The following is a 15,623-nucleotide window of genomic DNA, read 5'->3' on the forward strand; positions in this document are numbered from 1 at the left end:
CGGGGGGGGAGGTGCCAGGCCGGCGCGGGGCGCCCCACCCGGCTTGCTATGCGCATGCGCGTTCCTGCCAGAGCGGGCCGTGGCCCAGTTGGTGCCCGGTGCTGGCCGGTGCATGGTAGTGATTGTAGTTGTACGGTCAGCAATAGAAAAAGTGCTCAAAATGTGCGATAATTCATTCCCCGGGCCGGTGCAGGTGCTGAGGCCCGAGGACAGGGGGCTGCCCCGATTCCGGCCGGAGGCGGCCCCTGGGGCCCGGCGGGCGGAGCCGCGACCCGCCAGCTTCTAATGGCCAACGGCTCCCGCGCACGTGCGACCGGCGGCGCGCGGCTCATGGCTGTTCCCCGTTTCTCCCTCGGGGGTGGCAGAGCAGGGGGCAATGGTTTAAAGTTGCCGCAAGAGCGGCTAGGGGAGATGTCAGAAAAACTTTCTCACGAGGAGAGTAGGGAAGCACTGGGACAGGTTAGCCAGAGAGGTGGGATCTCCATCCTTGTGGGGGTTTAAGACCAGGTAGATAAATCCTGGGCTGGGATGATCTAGCTGGGGATGGTCTTGCTTTGAGCAGGGGGTTGCACTAGATGACCTCCTGAGGTCCCTTCCAACCCTCATTTGCTGCGATTCCCTGGAGGACGTCAGCTTTCCACTCAGCATAGTCTTCCCAACCTGCCAGATCTGGCCGTGAAGCCAGAAAGACTGGAGAGAGAGCAGGGAAGAGCCCACACGATCCAAGCCCAACAGACCTGTTCACTTTGCTGTTTGCTCCAGACTAGGATAATACGTTGCCTATCGGACGGAAAGCAGGGCCTTGCTTTCCAACACTGCTAATGTCACCGCTGGCCTTCTCCTGGAGTCTTCTGATGGTGGCTGCAGAGCGGTGGGCGCTAGCACGCCCACTCCTTGCATCCGGTTTCACTCTGCGGGTTTCTGTGTGGCATTGCTGATGGGGAAGGACAGGCTTGTGACTCAAGCACAGGAACTAAAATGTCAGGCTCAGGCCTTATACTAAGCACGCATCTACTCAGTGAGCTATGTCGCCATACAGCACACTACGCTGACATAGCAATCACGTGTGCAGACACACGGTTGGCAGCTATGCTGCTGTAGCAGCATGCTCCCCTGGTATAGCGCGCTGCTACAGTGACATAACAGCAAAATCTAACCTTGTGCTATGCGCATGGTGCAGTAACCTCCCTTACTGCACTGTACTTTACTACTTCCCAAAGGACTTAAGCACAGCAGTGTAGCAATGTTGCCATACAGTGACATGTAGACAGCCTAATGGATCACTAACTTCATGTATGACCAGTGAAGTCATTACTCCTCTGGGCCCTGCCAACAAAATGGCAACAGAGGTGCTGTGAAGCCGAACACATTAATGTTTTTAAGTTGTTTCTAATTCCACAATGGGAAGATGACATGAAAGTGCAAATCAATATATTATATCTCCCAGAGTAGGGAGTAACTCTCAGTGGCTCTGTGTATGTTTTTTTATTTGATTCTGATGCACTCTATTTTAACTGTCCCTCACAGGTTTCACGTTTGAGTTTTAGGGCTACATGCATTCAGCCTTGAACTGAAATGCATTCAGCCTCGGTTTTGTATCAAAACTGCCTACCCGATATGCCTTCTGCAAAACAACATAACTTGGCTCAATTGAGCTCAAAATGAGGCCCCGATCAGTGAATTTTTCCACAAATCTGGGCTGAATGCTAGGTTTGCAATGAAATCTGAAATTAAACTGGATTCCCCTTATTTTTCAGTGAACGTTTCTAGATGAAGGCCAGTTTTATGACTAGTGGCACTCTTGATTTCAGAATATTTCATTTTCTAATGCCAATGGTGAATTTGGGCTCAAGTATCTTCCTACTCCTCACAGCTTCCTACTCCTCACAGCTTCATTCTGTAATGTAATACCACTGGTAAGTATGGCTTGTACCAGATCAGGAACAGTTTTTAAGCAGAATCACTGATTTTCTTTGGAGAAAAATTTCCCAACTCTGTAATACAGTGCTTCTAATTACATTATGGTTTATAATATTGTGATTGTAATTACAGTGCTATTCCACAGGAATTATGATAGGATTGCATGACGGTTATGCCTTTTGATAGCACAAATTATATAATTGGATTATTTATCATTACCCCATTAGTTTCATGCTTAATGTTCAATAATTCTAGCTTTTTGATACATACACTTAGTGCAAAATCCTGTAGCCAGAATGTGAATTACAATGGTCACCCTTTATAGTAATTTAAAAAATCATAATTGGGTTGACAGTTAAAGTAACTGCTTCTTATAAAGTGTAACTGGAGTTTCTAGGTTAATGTTTAGCAGGATAGCCTGTCAGCATTTAGGACTCAGTTCTGCAAACCCTTAGACACGTGAGAAATGCCATTATCTTCAAAGGGACCATTCTTGTGAATAAGGGTGATAAGATCCTGATATTTTTTAGTCACTGGTGAGTTAAGTGGAGGGGTATGAGAAGAGATATGATAACATTTACAATATTGCACAAATCTAGACATTGTTTAGAAATTTATTAGCAATTTTTAAAATAACATCATTCCTTAGATAAAAATGCAATCTTACAGGAATATACATTTGTCCCACACCGACATGACCCTCTAGCTCACTTGTGGGCCACTCTGACTTCCTTGTGTTGATTTTAAAACGTGCGAGAGGGCAAGACGGACTCTGGCACCGATGACAGGCTTACATTACAGTTACAAACTGTACAGCATTATTTACAACAGCGTTTCTGTGGTTTCATGAAAACTGGGTATAAAATTGTGAGATGTGATGAACTGGGATGGGGGGAAGGGTTTGGGTGAAGATGCTCTGGGCAGGGTTGAGGGAAGTATGTGAGAGGAGGTTTATCTCTGGACTGTTATACTTAGGAGAGTTCATTTCACAGCTCTGAACAATTCAAATGAAGGCAAAACACTTCCATTTATCAACATGTGTAGTTAATGGTCAGAGCAGGAAATGAGGTTCAAAGGCTCTGAACCTGAGAGGTGCTGAACAACCACATCTTCCCTCAAGTCAATGGGGAGGTGCAGGCCATAGTACCTTGCAGGATTAGATCCCCATTAAAATGAAATTGGCAAGGAAATACCCACTTCTTCCTTGTAAAGTCCTGGTCCTGTAGTCCTTAATTACTGAAGTCACTGGCTGTTTAGCTTAAGTCCTGCAGGATCAGAAGGTAAGTGACGTTGTCTCCTCCAGTCAGAATTCATCCAAAATGGCTTCTTCCTTGACTTACCACGTCAGTCCTTTGGAGGGAGACTCCCTCATTTTTAAATTTGTTTTTAAGGCAGTGTTAAAAGTTTCTCTCTTTCATGATGCAGCATTTGCTATGTGTTTCGGTGAGATATTGAAAATCTGACTGCTAGTCATTTGAAAGCTTCCCCTTTTCAAGCTATCACAGTGGGACCCTCCTGCATCTGTCTTTCTGTCACTTCTTTGAGATACCATGGCGCTAAGGGCTTTTAGGGAACACTGAATAGTAGTCTAGAGCACTGGATACTGTATCTGCCTGATAAAAGAGCAGACAGGCCAGGTAGCTTGGGATGCTGAGAACTTTACAGCATGTTTGGGACAGAGCTTGCATTTTTGTTTGGCTGGGCAAAATTTCGGGTAATGTGTCAGAGGTGAGTCGACTAATGGAGAGTTGGATCTTCAGTGAGTTGGTAAAAATGGATGTGGGCAGTGCTGTTTGGAAGGAGGGTGTTTGAAGGTTGGGAGTGAATCTGAGAATGAAGGCAGATCTGCTCTGGGCTGTGACGGGAGAATACCGTCTTGGCCTGTGATGCAACCAGTCGGCCACTGGACCAACCGAAAGCAGCGGCTCAAGGGTGAGATGGACTTCAGGATAAGTGAGAGCAGGCTGCTTGAGTGAGATGAAATAAAGAAGCTACTGCATGGAAATGTGATGTGGTTATGGGCTACTGATTTTGCCTTCTGTTAATCACTAATCATGCTGAAGCAGATGAATGCCTACATCCATTTGTTTATTGATGATTCTCTTTTCAAGCAACACTTTAGGTAGAACTGCTTACTTCTAAAGAGGGCCTGCTCTTTAGGATCAAGATTCAGCAGTTAAGCAAAGTCTTTATAAGGTGGGTTGGGGAAGGGTGACTGGATTTGGACAAGCAACTGAATAATAATATGGATAGAGATTTTCACTTCAGTATGATGCTAATAACCTCTTTGTCTGAATTTGGAATCCTGTCTGTTTCCAGCACAGTACACCTCTCTGTTGTGCAGCTGTCCTTACCTGCTCCCATGCCAGGCCCATTGCAGCAGGGAGACAATGCCAATTTTATTGAGATCTTCAGAAACAAAGTAGCTTCCAAGGGTAAGTCTCCAAACTGTACTCCTACTAAGAGCTCTCTGATCCCTGGCCTTACCACATGGTAGTTTAACTATTTTACTAAATTAAATGAAAACCTATGCAGCAATAGCTTGTTCAAAATTGATATTCATCAGGCACCTTCACAGAAGAAATTAAATGAAGAGAAATAAAAGTTCTGGGCCTGATGCTGCCCTCACTTATGGTTTATAGCAGTATAATCTCATTAGGTTCAAATGAATTAATCTTGATGTGTTGCAGAACTAGTGAGAGGGGAACTGGGCCTTTGTTTGACAAGAATCATTGCTTTCATTGTATACACTACAATCTGAATTTATCAAAACTTACTACTATGTGAAGTGGACTCAAGTCCACCTGACAGGCTATTTACTGCAAAGATCCCTTGATATTCAAACTGCTTATCCAGAGTGTGTCCCCTTGACATTCAGAGTCGAGGCTGTCTTGTGCACATACATATATGCAGTCTGGCTCACTGAAACACGTTGTGCATATATATATACACAACGTATTTCAATGAGCCAGAGTGATGCAGCCACATTTGGACACAGGTGAGTATTATATTATATATGCACACAATACAGTATATAGAAAAAATACTTAGCTGTGTCCAAATGTGGCTCCATCACTGGCTCTCTGAATAGTTTTTCATCTGCATATAAGACGCAAAAGGCCTCCAAGTGCATATCAGAAGCCAGCTAGCAACCTGACTGGCTTGCAGTTCTGTCACCTTGTAGGAATATGTCTGTGTGCAAACGCGCATACATTTCATACAGCAATCTGAAACTTTCAGTCAGAAAAGACACAGGAGCCTGGCTGAGACCCATACAACTGTTATATTGGCGTCAGTCTAAAGAAAGCAATGATACATTGCTTTGGAAATTATCAAGAAATGTAAAAAATGCATTTGCCCTTTTTTTGTTGTTGTTGTCATAGTCATCGAGGGGGCAGGGTTTTGAGTCAGAAAACAAAGCAGAAATAGATGCAATTCTGTACATGGCGCTCCGTCAGCTGTCCTTCCAGACTGGGGTGTGGTGGGGCAGGGTAATAAAACAGGTTGGACCCCTTGCAGTAGCAGCAGCATCTGCATCATTGTCATCATACGTACATCTCACTGAAGAGGCAGATGATGCAGAAAAGGTCTGTGGATAAGGAAACTCCAGGTCTGGACCATTAGTCCTGCTTTTTCCATCATGTTAGTCACACAGAATAAGGAAGAAAAAAGAAATTCATCCAGTGTGACTGGCCTGGTACTTCCTGGAGTAATGACCAGGAGTGATAGGGAAGAGATGGTCATTTTGTAAGAAATGTCTTTAGTCTGCAGTGTACTCTTATCAAGCTGCAAATCAGACACACTCCAATGACAAAGATAATTTTCTCTTTGCTTACACAAAACTCCTCAGCCATTAGTTTCTTTAAAGCTTCCATCCACAGCGTAGTGATTGTACCTAACATTCATGCCAATACACAGGGAAAGGAAGGACACTTCAGGACCTAAACCTACCCTCACCCACTACCTTGTCCCAGACTCTGCCCCAGTGGAAGGAGGCAGTAGCTCTTTGCTCAGGCCAGTGCAATCTGTATGTTGGTAGTACCTGAAATGGGATGCCACCCTCTTTAGAAAATGAAACTTGCACAGCTGGCATCAGCAACCTTTGTTTTGAGTCCCACTCCACTCATTCTGAGTATCACCTTCATCTGCAACACCCTCTCTCCTCAAGAATTTAAATCAGTAGAAAGGAGAGGATTATTCAGTAGAGAGCTAGGACTTCCCCTGCTCTTTTCAGAGTCTGATCATGGAGGGTATAACAGTTTTCACAGAAAGACACGGACAACATAAGCATCTTCCCCTAGCATGAGGCCAGCTACTAAGAGGTGATGTGAACTTACTGAGCATTCACAATTCTCATTGACAACAATAACGGCCTGTACAGTGCAGTAGCCTGTTTTTCCAAAGTGATGAGTCACTCAGTTCCCAGTGGTCCAGATAAACTGAACTTTCCAGAAAATGAGAATGAGTTAGGGAGCTCTACCATCTGAATCCTGCTCTGAAATGGGTAACTAGGAACAGCACTACTTCATCTTCCATAGCACTGAGCCTATGTTAACTCTCTGGAGCATCTCAGCACTAGAAAAACTCTCACCAGGACTGGAGGTTTGCTTAGGATTAGATAGGTATTCAGAAGTCAATCCTGAATCCTTATTCAGGTCATAGGCAAAACTCTTGCAGGGCCAAATCCTGAGAAACTTGCTCTTTTTTTCAGCCAGTCTTTACTAGGACAAAATTCTTACTAAAGTCAATAAGAATCTGTTCCAGTAAAGATAGAGCAAAGTGATCAGGAGCTGGGGAAGGCAACCAACTTTCAGGGACCCTAGTCAAGGACACTGTACAGGCCTCTAGAACCAGAAGCAATTTACACCACTTTTGGTTCCAATTATTAGCTGCCTTACTGCTGCACTGCAAGTAGTCTAATTAACTCTGTTAAGAGGCACAGCTAATTAGTGCAGCCACATTTATACACATGCTTGGAGCTAATTAGCTAGCGGTGCAGCCCTGGAGGAATATGTCTGTGCTGCTTCTGGCTCATGGTGTGGCCCATGGGTATTTCCTGACATGGAAGCAGGATAGCCACATTCCTGGGGCACCCAACAGTACTGTGATATGACCTCTCAGCAGACAGAGCGGGAAGCTGCCTGATGCTGATCCACCTCCAATTTTTCAAGTATGGGATAAAATCTGTTTCATGGATTCCCTAGGGTCACCAGAACACAGCCCTGAAATTTAGGACTGACCTAGAAAACTTGGGACATTGGTCAGTGGGCTGATTAACTTCAGGGTGTAGTTTTGCCTATGCAGGCCTTTAGTAAAGACTTCTAGATTTTGATCCGATATTCTTATCTAAATGAATGCAAACTCTTTTGATAGCCAGGCTGGAAATCTCCTAGTAAGAGGCCTTTTCTTGCAAGATATCCAGGACATTTTGAACTGCTGCCAGTCAGTTTATAATACCACAGAGAATTTGATACCACCCAAAGTATCCCTTTGACATTCTGTTTTCTGCTCTGTCATTTCTATTTTAGGTCCCCACCACACAAGGCCTGGAAATAGAGATATACATATTAAAAAAAATAAACCAAGAAAACATAACTTTTTCAAATTTCAGAAAAAGCTCAACTTAGGGGTTAAGGTTTGGTTCTTATTTTCCTGAGTCAGGTCATTTTTCTTACTCATTACTGATCTAAAAGTCTGTGATCCCATCTTGAAGAGAAAGCAAAACACTTGTGGTAGTTTTAGATAGGTAGGATTCCAAATGACACAATTTCAAGTGACTTCAAATATAGAAACTGTTTCCAAGGAAAAAACTCAAGTAATGACATGAGACCTACAATTCCTTCCTGGTTTTACAACCTCTGTTGTTAGTAAGAAACAAGTGCCAGGCAGAAGAGGGACAAAAAGAAGCTGGCACAGGGCCATTGACTTCAGTGGAATTATGCCAGGTTGAATGTGGCAAGACTGGGAACCTGACCTGTAAACTCAGGCATGGGGAGAATGATAAGATTACACACTGGAGTGCAACCTATGGGTTCATATCGCTCAGTGTCAATGCCTTGAGCTGAAAGTCTTCTTCTTTCATCTGGCTGATGTAGATACAGAACAGCTAAGGGTAGTACTCAAGCAATTGTCCTGGATAACTATCCAGAATCTCTCCCCTCACTTATCCTGGGATATGAGTCAAGGCCAGAGTTACCTAGCTAAGCCTCTTTAATTTGCTAGTCTGGGTAACTATTGTTGATCAAAGGCTAGGGATTTAATGAAAGAAATGTGAAATCACATATTTTCCCCCTACTAGAGTTGCTGGTGCCAGCTGTTCCTAGAATAGATCTACCAGATCAGCCTGGGTTTTGTGACCCTCTAGTGAGAAAAAGCATTGGAAGAAACAGCAAAAGGGAAGAGGATAAAGACTGGATAAAATGTCCTGGTCTCAGGAACAAAGATTCTCTACCATTAAATTCATCGTGCATGTTTAAGGGAATGAGGAAAAAAGGAAAGTGAACACAAGATATGCAAAATCAGTAACGTTCAACCTGTCAGTGGATTGCAGAATAGTTAGTTACACCAGGTACACTTTGTTCATTGTACAAATTAAAAAATAAAAAAAAATATTGAGTACCCCTTTCCCCAACCACACGTAGAAAAGCACTTAAAAGTTCAAAGGTAAAGCTTGGCACACTTCAAATACGAAATGATTTACTTTACATGCAGCAAAATATACAAGAAGTGATTTTAAAACAAACTTAATTGAATTCATTATATTTGCTTGGCACAATTGCAATTCATTTAAAAAAAATATTTGAAAAATACTGAAACTGACCTGAATTCAAGTATTACGGTTTCTTCAACAGAAACATTATCAATGCAATAAAACATCACACGGAATATATTGAAGCGTAACTCCTCCTCGTTTTTGTTTTTTTTTCCCCTTGAATTTTTCTATACAGTTTTAATGCCAACACAACTTATAATTGTATTTTAAAATTAATATTATTGCATTGTTTTTGCATATCTTGTGGAACAGAAAATGGAAAGAGTTACTGATTCCCCTTTCAAAAAGCAGAGACAGTGGTTTGTTTTTGCATTCAAATAGCCCCAGATACAGATCTCCTGCAGTTAAAACCAGGAAGTGGAGAACTGCACACACTTAACACGCACCCGCGCACACACACATATACACACGCACGCTCGTTCAGTGTTGCTCATACACTCACAAATATACTTAGCACTAAAAAGAATTTAAATCAATCACTCAAATGTGCAAGACTATATCAAGTGCATTGCCTACTATCTTTAAATTATAAAACAACAACAAAAAAAGGAGGTTTCCATTACTATCAAATAAAATTACAAATTCTTGGTGTACATAATGGTTGGTAAAACTCTTCTATCATTATACGTCTACTGAATTTCAATGGAGAAAAAATAGTTTAAATAATACAACATAATTAAACTAATTTAACATTTGCAAAGGTGAAACAAAACAAAAGGTAGGTGATTACAAAACTTTGTAAACACTCCCTTCTCCCCTCTCCCTCCAAAAAAAACAACAACAAAAAAACCCTTAAAAATAAAAATTGCAACATGCTTTCAAGAAAATATCAAACTGCAAAAACAAGGAGAGATCTACATAAGCCCATCACCACCTCACTAAGAAAAGAGCAGGTTGCCTCAGCTTTGCTAGACAGAGCTTGCTCCCTACTCTCTGACTGGTTGGCACAGCTGGCTGTCTGAGCTCTGATTGGTTGGCAGACATGATTGCCTGAGCTCTGACTGGTTGGCAGAAGTGACTGCCTGGCAGAAGTGACTGCCTGAGCTCTGATTGGCTGGCAGAGACCACTGCCTGGGAGTCTTCTCATTTTCTGTCAGCAAGGATCTGCAGTGTTGCCATCTGCCTTTCATGTCCCTAAGGCTTCTTCTGCTTCCTCCTCCCCAACAAGGTGCTGGAATCCACAGAAGTCCACCATTCCTTTCCAAATTAAAAGGGCCTTGGCTTTATGGAGACGGTGAGGCTTATACAGAATATGTGCAAAATGATTTTTACAAGCAAAGTTGAAAGACACCCGTTTGATGCAGGGTCCTTTTGGCTAGGGCCATCGAGAGGAAGCTGCGATTCTCCTTCGCATTCAGGAAGCAGTTGTCGTTCCTTGCATGGGGACTGAAAAAAGAGGGAGCTGGCTCTCCTCCTCCTCTTCCTCCTCCTCCTTTTCCTTCTCACTCTTTCTTCATGGACATATGCTGGGGTTGTATTCGCTCCTGAAAAGCTCTCTTACACCACCCAACTCTGCGACTCGTCCCAACAGAAATGAATGAAGAACGCTGTTCCGGTTACTCCAGGTCATGAGAACAGTGAGGCACTTCTGAAACAAACCCATTAGGAACATTGAAACAAATAAAAAACCAGCATCGCTTCAGCCCTGGCAACTACAGGCTGCTGATATAAATCCTGCTGTCCTTGAGCTCCTCCTGACTTTTTCTACAATCCGGGTTTTGCACCTCTTCCTCTTCCTCTCCTGCACTGTCCTGCCCTGGGTCCCTGCAGTTAACAAAAGGCAAGAGGTTGCCATTGGGGCTCTGCTTGCTGTTACCATTGAGAATGTTGTCTGCTGCATTTTCCATCTCTTCTATCGTCATGTCACACGCATCCGCTAGCTCTTGGGTTGTGACCTCAATAAACTTTGGATCTTGAGCAAACTGCATCAGTCCTTCCGAAATCAAGACCTTCAAAAACAAGTGGGGATCCAGGGATAGGAGACAAAGATGAAAATTATTATTAGCATCATCAGCCATCTCATGCCACCACTGTATCAGCCCCTATCTGGCCACTTTTTTACTCCCTTTATTCATATTCATGCCACCAACCAATTGCAGCTTGGAAATGGATACTTCTACACACAGCCCTGCCATCAGTAGTAGCACTGAGTATATCCTTATAAGGACTGTAAGGATGGCCCATTTTTAGTTGTTGCTGCAACTATCAGCACATCTTTGGGGCTTCATTGACTTACCGCTTCAACAAGGCTGCCAGCACTGCCGTGGAACTGCCTGCCACTCCCTCCAGTTTGGCTGGGGACAGTGAGAGAGACCGGCCGGGCTCTTCTAGTGCTGCTGCAGCTGGCACGGTCAGAGTACCAAGAGCTGCAGTGTATCGACGGGAAGCTACTGTTGAGTTTCTCACTGGACTCTGCTCCGTCAAGCCGCAAAGTTGGGATGGTCTGCTCTGGCCAGCCACAGCTAGAGGGTGTGGCAGGGGGTGTGGCACACAACCGGGAGAACATGGTTGGGGAATGGCTTCTTTGGAGCAGGGGACTCAGACCCGCCACAGCTAGTGCCTGTAGGCAGAGAGAGAAAGTGTACAATATAACCCTGATCCTAGAAGCACCACTTGAATGGCAATGCAGGGCAGAAACTGTACAAAGAGGGCTTGATGGGGCCTGAGCAAACCAGAATGACCTTTAGGAAGAACAGCTATTGTTGATGCAACTGTAACTGTCCGCAAAACATGGACCCAGATATGGGTTTTGAATACTCCAAAGCTTAGGGGTGGTCAGATCTGCCACTGTTTTGATGTTTCATACATTTTATCAATTAAATCTCAAATGCTTTATTTTGTTTTGGTAAAACATCCCCTATCAATACAACAGGTACAAGGGCAGACTGTAGCGATGCAAACTTTTTCCACATAACCCTGCTACTAGGCCAGCCTGAGGAAGGCATGCCAGTTTCTGTGGTCAACAGTATACAAGAGCAGGAGTTGATGGACATCATGTCTGGCAGTTAATATCATTGTCACATCTCAGTTACCAGAACACTTTTCATAAAGAGTGCAGATTTTCAACAGCACAAGAGGCACTTAGACACTCAACTCCTAATGACTTACAGTAGGTAATAGACACCTACCTGCAATCTAGCCTTTGAAAATTTCCCCCTCTAGACCATCCTAAAATCATTACTTTCACAAGCAGGCTGCAGTGTAGTTCCTGCTTTCACGAGCAGGGAACAGGGTGCACTGTTCAGAAGAACAACAGAGGCGATTCTAGAGCTTGTTTTCAGGAATAGATTGCATGCTGAAATATATAGCAGCCCCTGTTTCCGAGCAGTACAATATTGTCTCGCATACCACACACTGCCAAATAAGTTACATGCCTTGTTTCTTGGAAGGCAGAATGTAGGAAAAAAGGTTTTCTAGAGTTATGTCCAACTGTGTGACATACAGTTAGTCCCTCCTGGAAACATGGTATCCAGGAAGTGTGACACCCTAGGAGACAGTTTGGGTGAGGCACCAGGAACTTGCTGGTGGGGCAGGACAGCAACAAGATTATGCCCCAGACCCCTGCAAGGGCAGTAGCAAAACCGTTACTTATTTATTGTAAATAGTTCTTTACGTAGGTTCTTCTAAATAATAAGCTGTTGTTTCCACACTACAAGCCTCATCAAGAAACTATGCACCGCATGCAGTAGATCACTTGTCCTAATCCAGCACAACTACCATTTCACACACAAGTTGCAGTGCTCAGCCAGTAGTGGCAGTAAGAGGTTTAACACTGCAAGCTGGCCTTGCTGAGTGGGGCTTTGCTGAACATCCAAAGGGAAATTAATCAATACTAGTAATAGGTGTTACAAATCTTAATGACACCCATTGAAATTTAACAACAACCAGTATTATGTGGTCTGTATTCTGACAGTGGAACTTTTTTGTATCAGCATCATTTACATAGGAGGGACTTTATGTGGTGGAATAATGGATGTCTTTCTGTCCAAGTAATACACATTCCTGACACTAGGAAGGATGTTCTTCCACAGTACAGCCTTCTACAAGTAATTTTTGCTTTGGTTTCTTGATCTATTTGTATATTATATTTCTCTGAGTTAGCCTGAGAGCTCCATGATGTAGCAAACTTTTACTTTTAGGCATCACATACACTAACATGGTTGTATAGTTCATAATGTAGACTGTAAGACAGAAGAGACTAAAGGGAATATGAAAAATCTCAAGTCTGGTAATACTGTATGCAAGCTGTTTCTGTGATAGTTAATATACTGCAGTGACAGACAAGGAGAGGCAATTTATCACCAAACTAAAAGGCCCAATTCTGACTTTGACACCTGATTAATCATCCAGGAATATCCAAGTAGAAAGCACCTGCTATATTGCTGAAGGCACCCGCACAGGGTTTTAAGAAATAGATCAATTACATACAATTGGTTTATTTTTAAAAGATGATTAATTACAGTGACTGATTACTTTTTATTAATATAGAGACAGACCCTGCACATTTTAATTATGCAAATAGTTTATCCGAGTCAATGTATTAGAGTTGAATGTGGGTAGTTATTTTTGTCTTTATTTTTGTTTGATTATTATGTGCTAGGAGATGTTGGTAAACCAGGAGAGTGTATTCCTGCAACTTTGTTCTGTGAGTTATGGGAGTCCTGAAATCAAGAGCTGGCATGAGGAATATAATCACGCCTTTGGCATTGGTGAAAAAGAGTTCTGAGCAGCCTCCAAATGGTTGGCTCATGATGCCACTGGGAAGTATGACAGATGGTAAATATCCAGCAGTGCTGGGGGACATCTGCTTACTAATCAAAGCTTACCTGATGATGTACCAGATGTAAGGGCAGAACTGTCTTCTGTGAGACATCTACACCTTGGTTCTTCTGTCTCTTCAGACACTCCAAATGAAATGATGCTCTTCGACCTGCAATGCCAATTGCATGGAACTGTCACCAACTTTCAGAGACACAGTGAACAAATTGAGTGGCTGGGGCGGGGTGGAGAGATTTAAGGTTATGCCGACCACTGCAGATGAGAGTGGGGGAAGGTAGGGGAGGGGAAGGAAAGTGTTACCTGCTTGGGCTACTGTTGCCACTGCTGCTGCTGTAGCAGTATCAGCTCTGGCAGCAACAGCCCCAGAGCTGGGCTTCTTGGAAGCTGACCCTGGTGCCTTGTTTGCTCCATGCCCCCAGACATACACACTGGGTGCAGGGCTGTGCCTGCTCTGGCAAAGGCTCCTGAGGGGTGGGGGGAACCATTTCACTTGCCCAACTTACTCCCTGCCTTCCCAGACAGGTGGGGGGGGGTATTCTTGTGGCCCCTCACAGTTGACGCCTGGGGCTGGTGCCCTGTTTGCCCCACCCCAGGTACACTACTGCCATCCCTTACACAACAGGGATTCTGACTTGAGACTGCTATCAGTATAATCTCTTGGGGCTGAACAGAGGGGGGGATCCCCATTTTAACTCCTGTCCACTTTATCTTGACACTATACAACTTGCTACAGCAACTGTACTTGCAAAGAGCTGTCAGGTACTATGAACCATGACCAACAACCATTTTTCAGGGAAGCAGAGGACACACAAACTCTAGGGATCACACAGTGGAGAAGTCTCTAGGACAATGTGAGAAATCAGTTTAAGGCATGACTAAATATTCCATGAACATCATGATGGAATATTACCTAATGATGAGGAGCAAAGAAATCCCTTCCTTGGAGACTGCCTGGCGTCTTCCCCTTTGTTATTTTCCGGTAGCGTCAGCTGTCTGTTTTCATCATCTTGGTATGAGAGCCTGAAATGATAATCACTGAGAGACTGAAACTGCAGGGCACCATAGTGGATGAGTAGAGAAGGGCAGCACTGTTGTGCAGGAGATGGGGGAAAAGGAAGATTGTTTTATTCATGAAGAATGGATGTAACTAGCTAGCTAGCTCATTAAATCTAAGTGGTTTGAAGAGAGCATCCAAGTCTGTGGGACAGAGACAATCTGAGAACATCAGACACCAGAAATGAATGGTGGAGACAGTCCTAGCAGCAAAGTCAATGAAGGAAGAAGAAGAGAGGAAAAGGTGTGTCAGCCTTAGAAAAAAGGTTCCTTTCCTGCTACTGTTTTTCTAGGTTAAAAGACATTTTCCATGTTCAGATGTCTAGACTGCCAGTATTCTCTCTGCACAGCTTTCTTTTAATTAGCCATCTTCCAGTCTCATTTGCTAAATTGATCTGATGGAGGGCCTTAAAGAAAAATATCAAGCAACCCTAAATCCCCAAGTCCTGTGGTTACAATGTTGCAAAGCTCACATTTCAGTAGAGATCAGGCTTGGCTCACTGCAGTATTCAACATCTTCATTCAAATTTTCATCATAAGTCTCATCCTGAGACACTTCCTCTTGGCAAACGATTGCCAGCTGGCTGTCTCTGGAACCGGAGCTAATGAGCAAAAGAGGCAAGTCAGGATGTGGAGGTGGTAAAGAAAACCTGCTACCGAGACAAGAGTGACAGGGCTCCATCTGTCTCAATTTATTCTATTGACCCAGTACAGAGACATCATACAAAATCAATGATCGAAGAGACAGAGCAACAGTTCTTAAATATGAGTGATTCTTTCTTCCCTTACTGGGAGCTTCTTAAATCATAGCACTGAGACTTGATTGTGATGTATATAACTATGTTCATTACTGATCAGGCCTGTACTGCATGAGCAATTACACAACACTGACTAAATTCCTGAATTCCTGCCCATGTCCTGGGCTCAGTCTAAAACCTAGAATAGATGTTTTGCGATAAAAAGAGACAACCTCTTCTGTGAACACTCCCAAAGTCCTGGTTAAGAATTCTGAAGGATCATCTTGACATTATATTGCCCTTCTCAGCTCTGATGTATTTAGTCTCTTTCTCCTATATTCCCCTCCCTATGCCATCTCTTT

At 43.5% G+C, this 15,623-nt stretch overlaps 1 protein-coding gene and 1 long non-coding RNA gene across 2 annotated transcripts in view; one reads left to right on the forward strand and one right to left on the reverse strand.

Moving 5' to 3' along the window:
* The first annotated feature begins 55 nt into the window (after nt 1-55).
* Nucleotides 56-4,309, forward strand: LOC106721935. The gene is made up of 3 exons (XR_001357686.2): nt 56-115; nt 1,758-1,916; nt 4,240-4,309. It is a non-coding gene; the product is annotated as an uncharacterized LOC106721935 (long non-coding RNA).
* Nucleotides 2,527-15,623, reverse strand: part of CACNA1C (calcium voltage-gated channel subunit alpha1 C) — a 742,093-nt gene continuing 728,996 nt past the window's right edge. The window contains 5 exon segments of the mRNA XM_025198804.1: nt 2,527-10,641; nt 10,929-11,252; nt 13,519-13,622; nt 14,382-14,491; nt 14,998-15,126. Coding sequence (XP_025054589.1) covers nt 10,345-10,641; nt 10,929-11,252; nt 13,519-13,622; nt 14,382-14,491; nt 14,998-15,126 — 964 coding nt within the window. The 3' untranslated portion in view covers nt 2,527-10,344.

The sequence above is a fragment of the Alligator sinensis genome, unplaced genomic scaffold, assembly GCF_000455745.1.
Source record: "Alligator sinensis unplaced genomic scaffold, ASM45574v1 scaffold87_1, whole genome shotgun sequence".
Classification (NCBI taxonomy): Eukaryota; Metazoa; Chordata; order Crocodylia; family Alligatoridae; genus Alligator; species Alligator sinensis.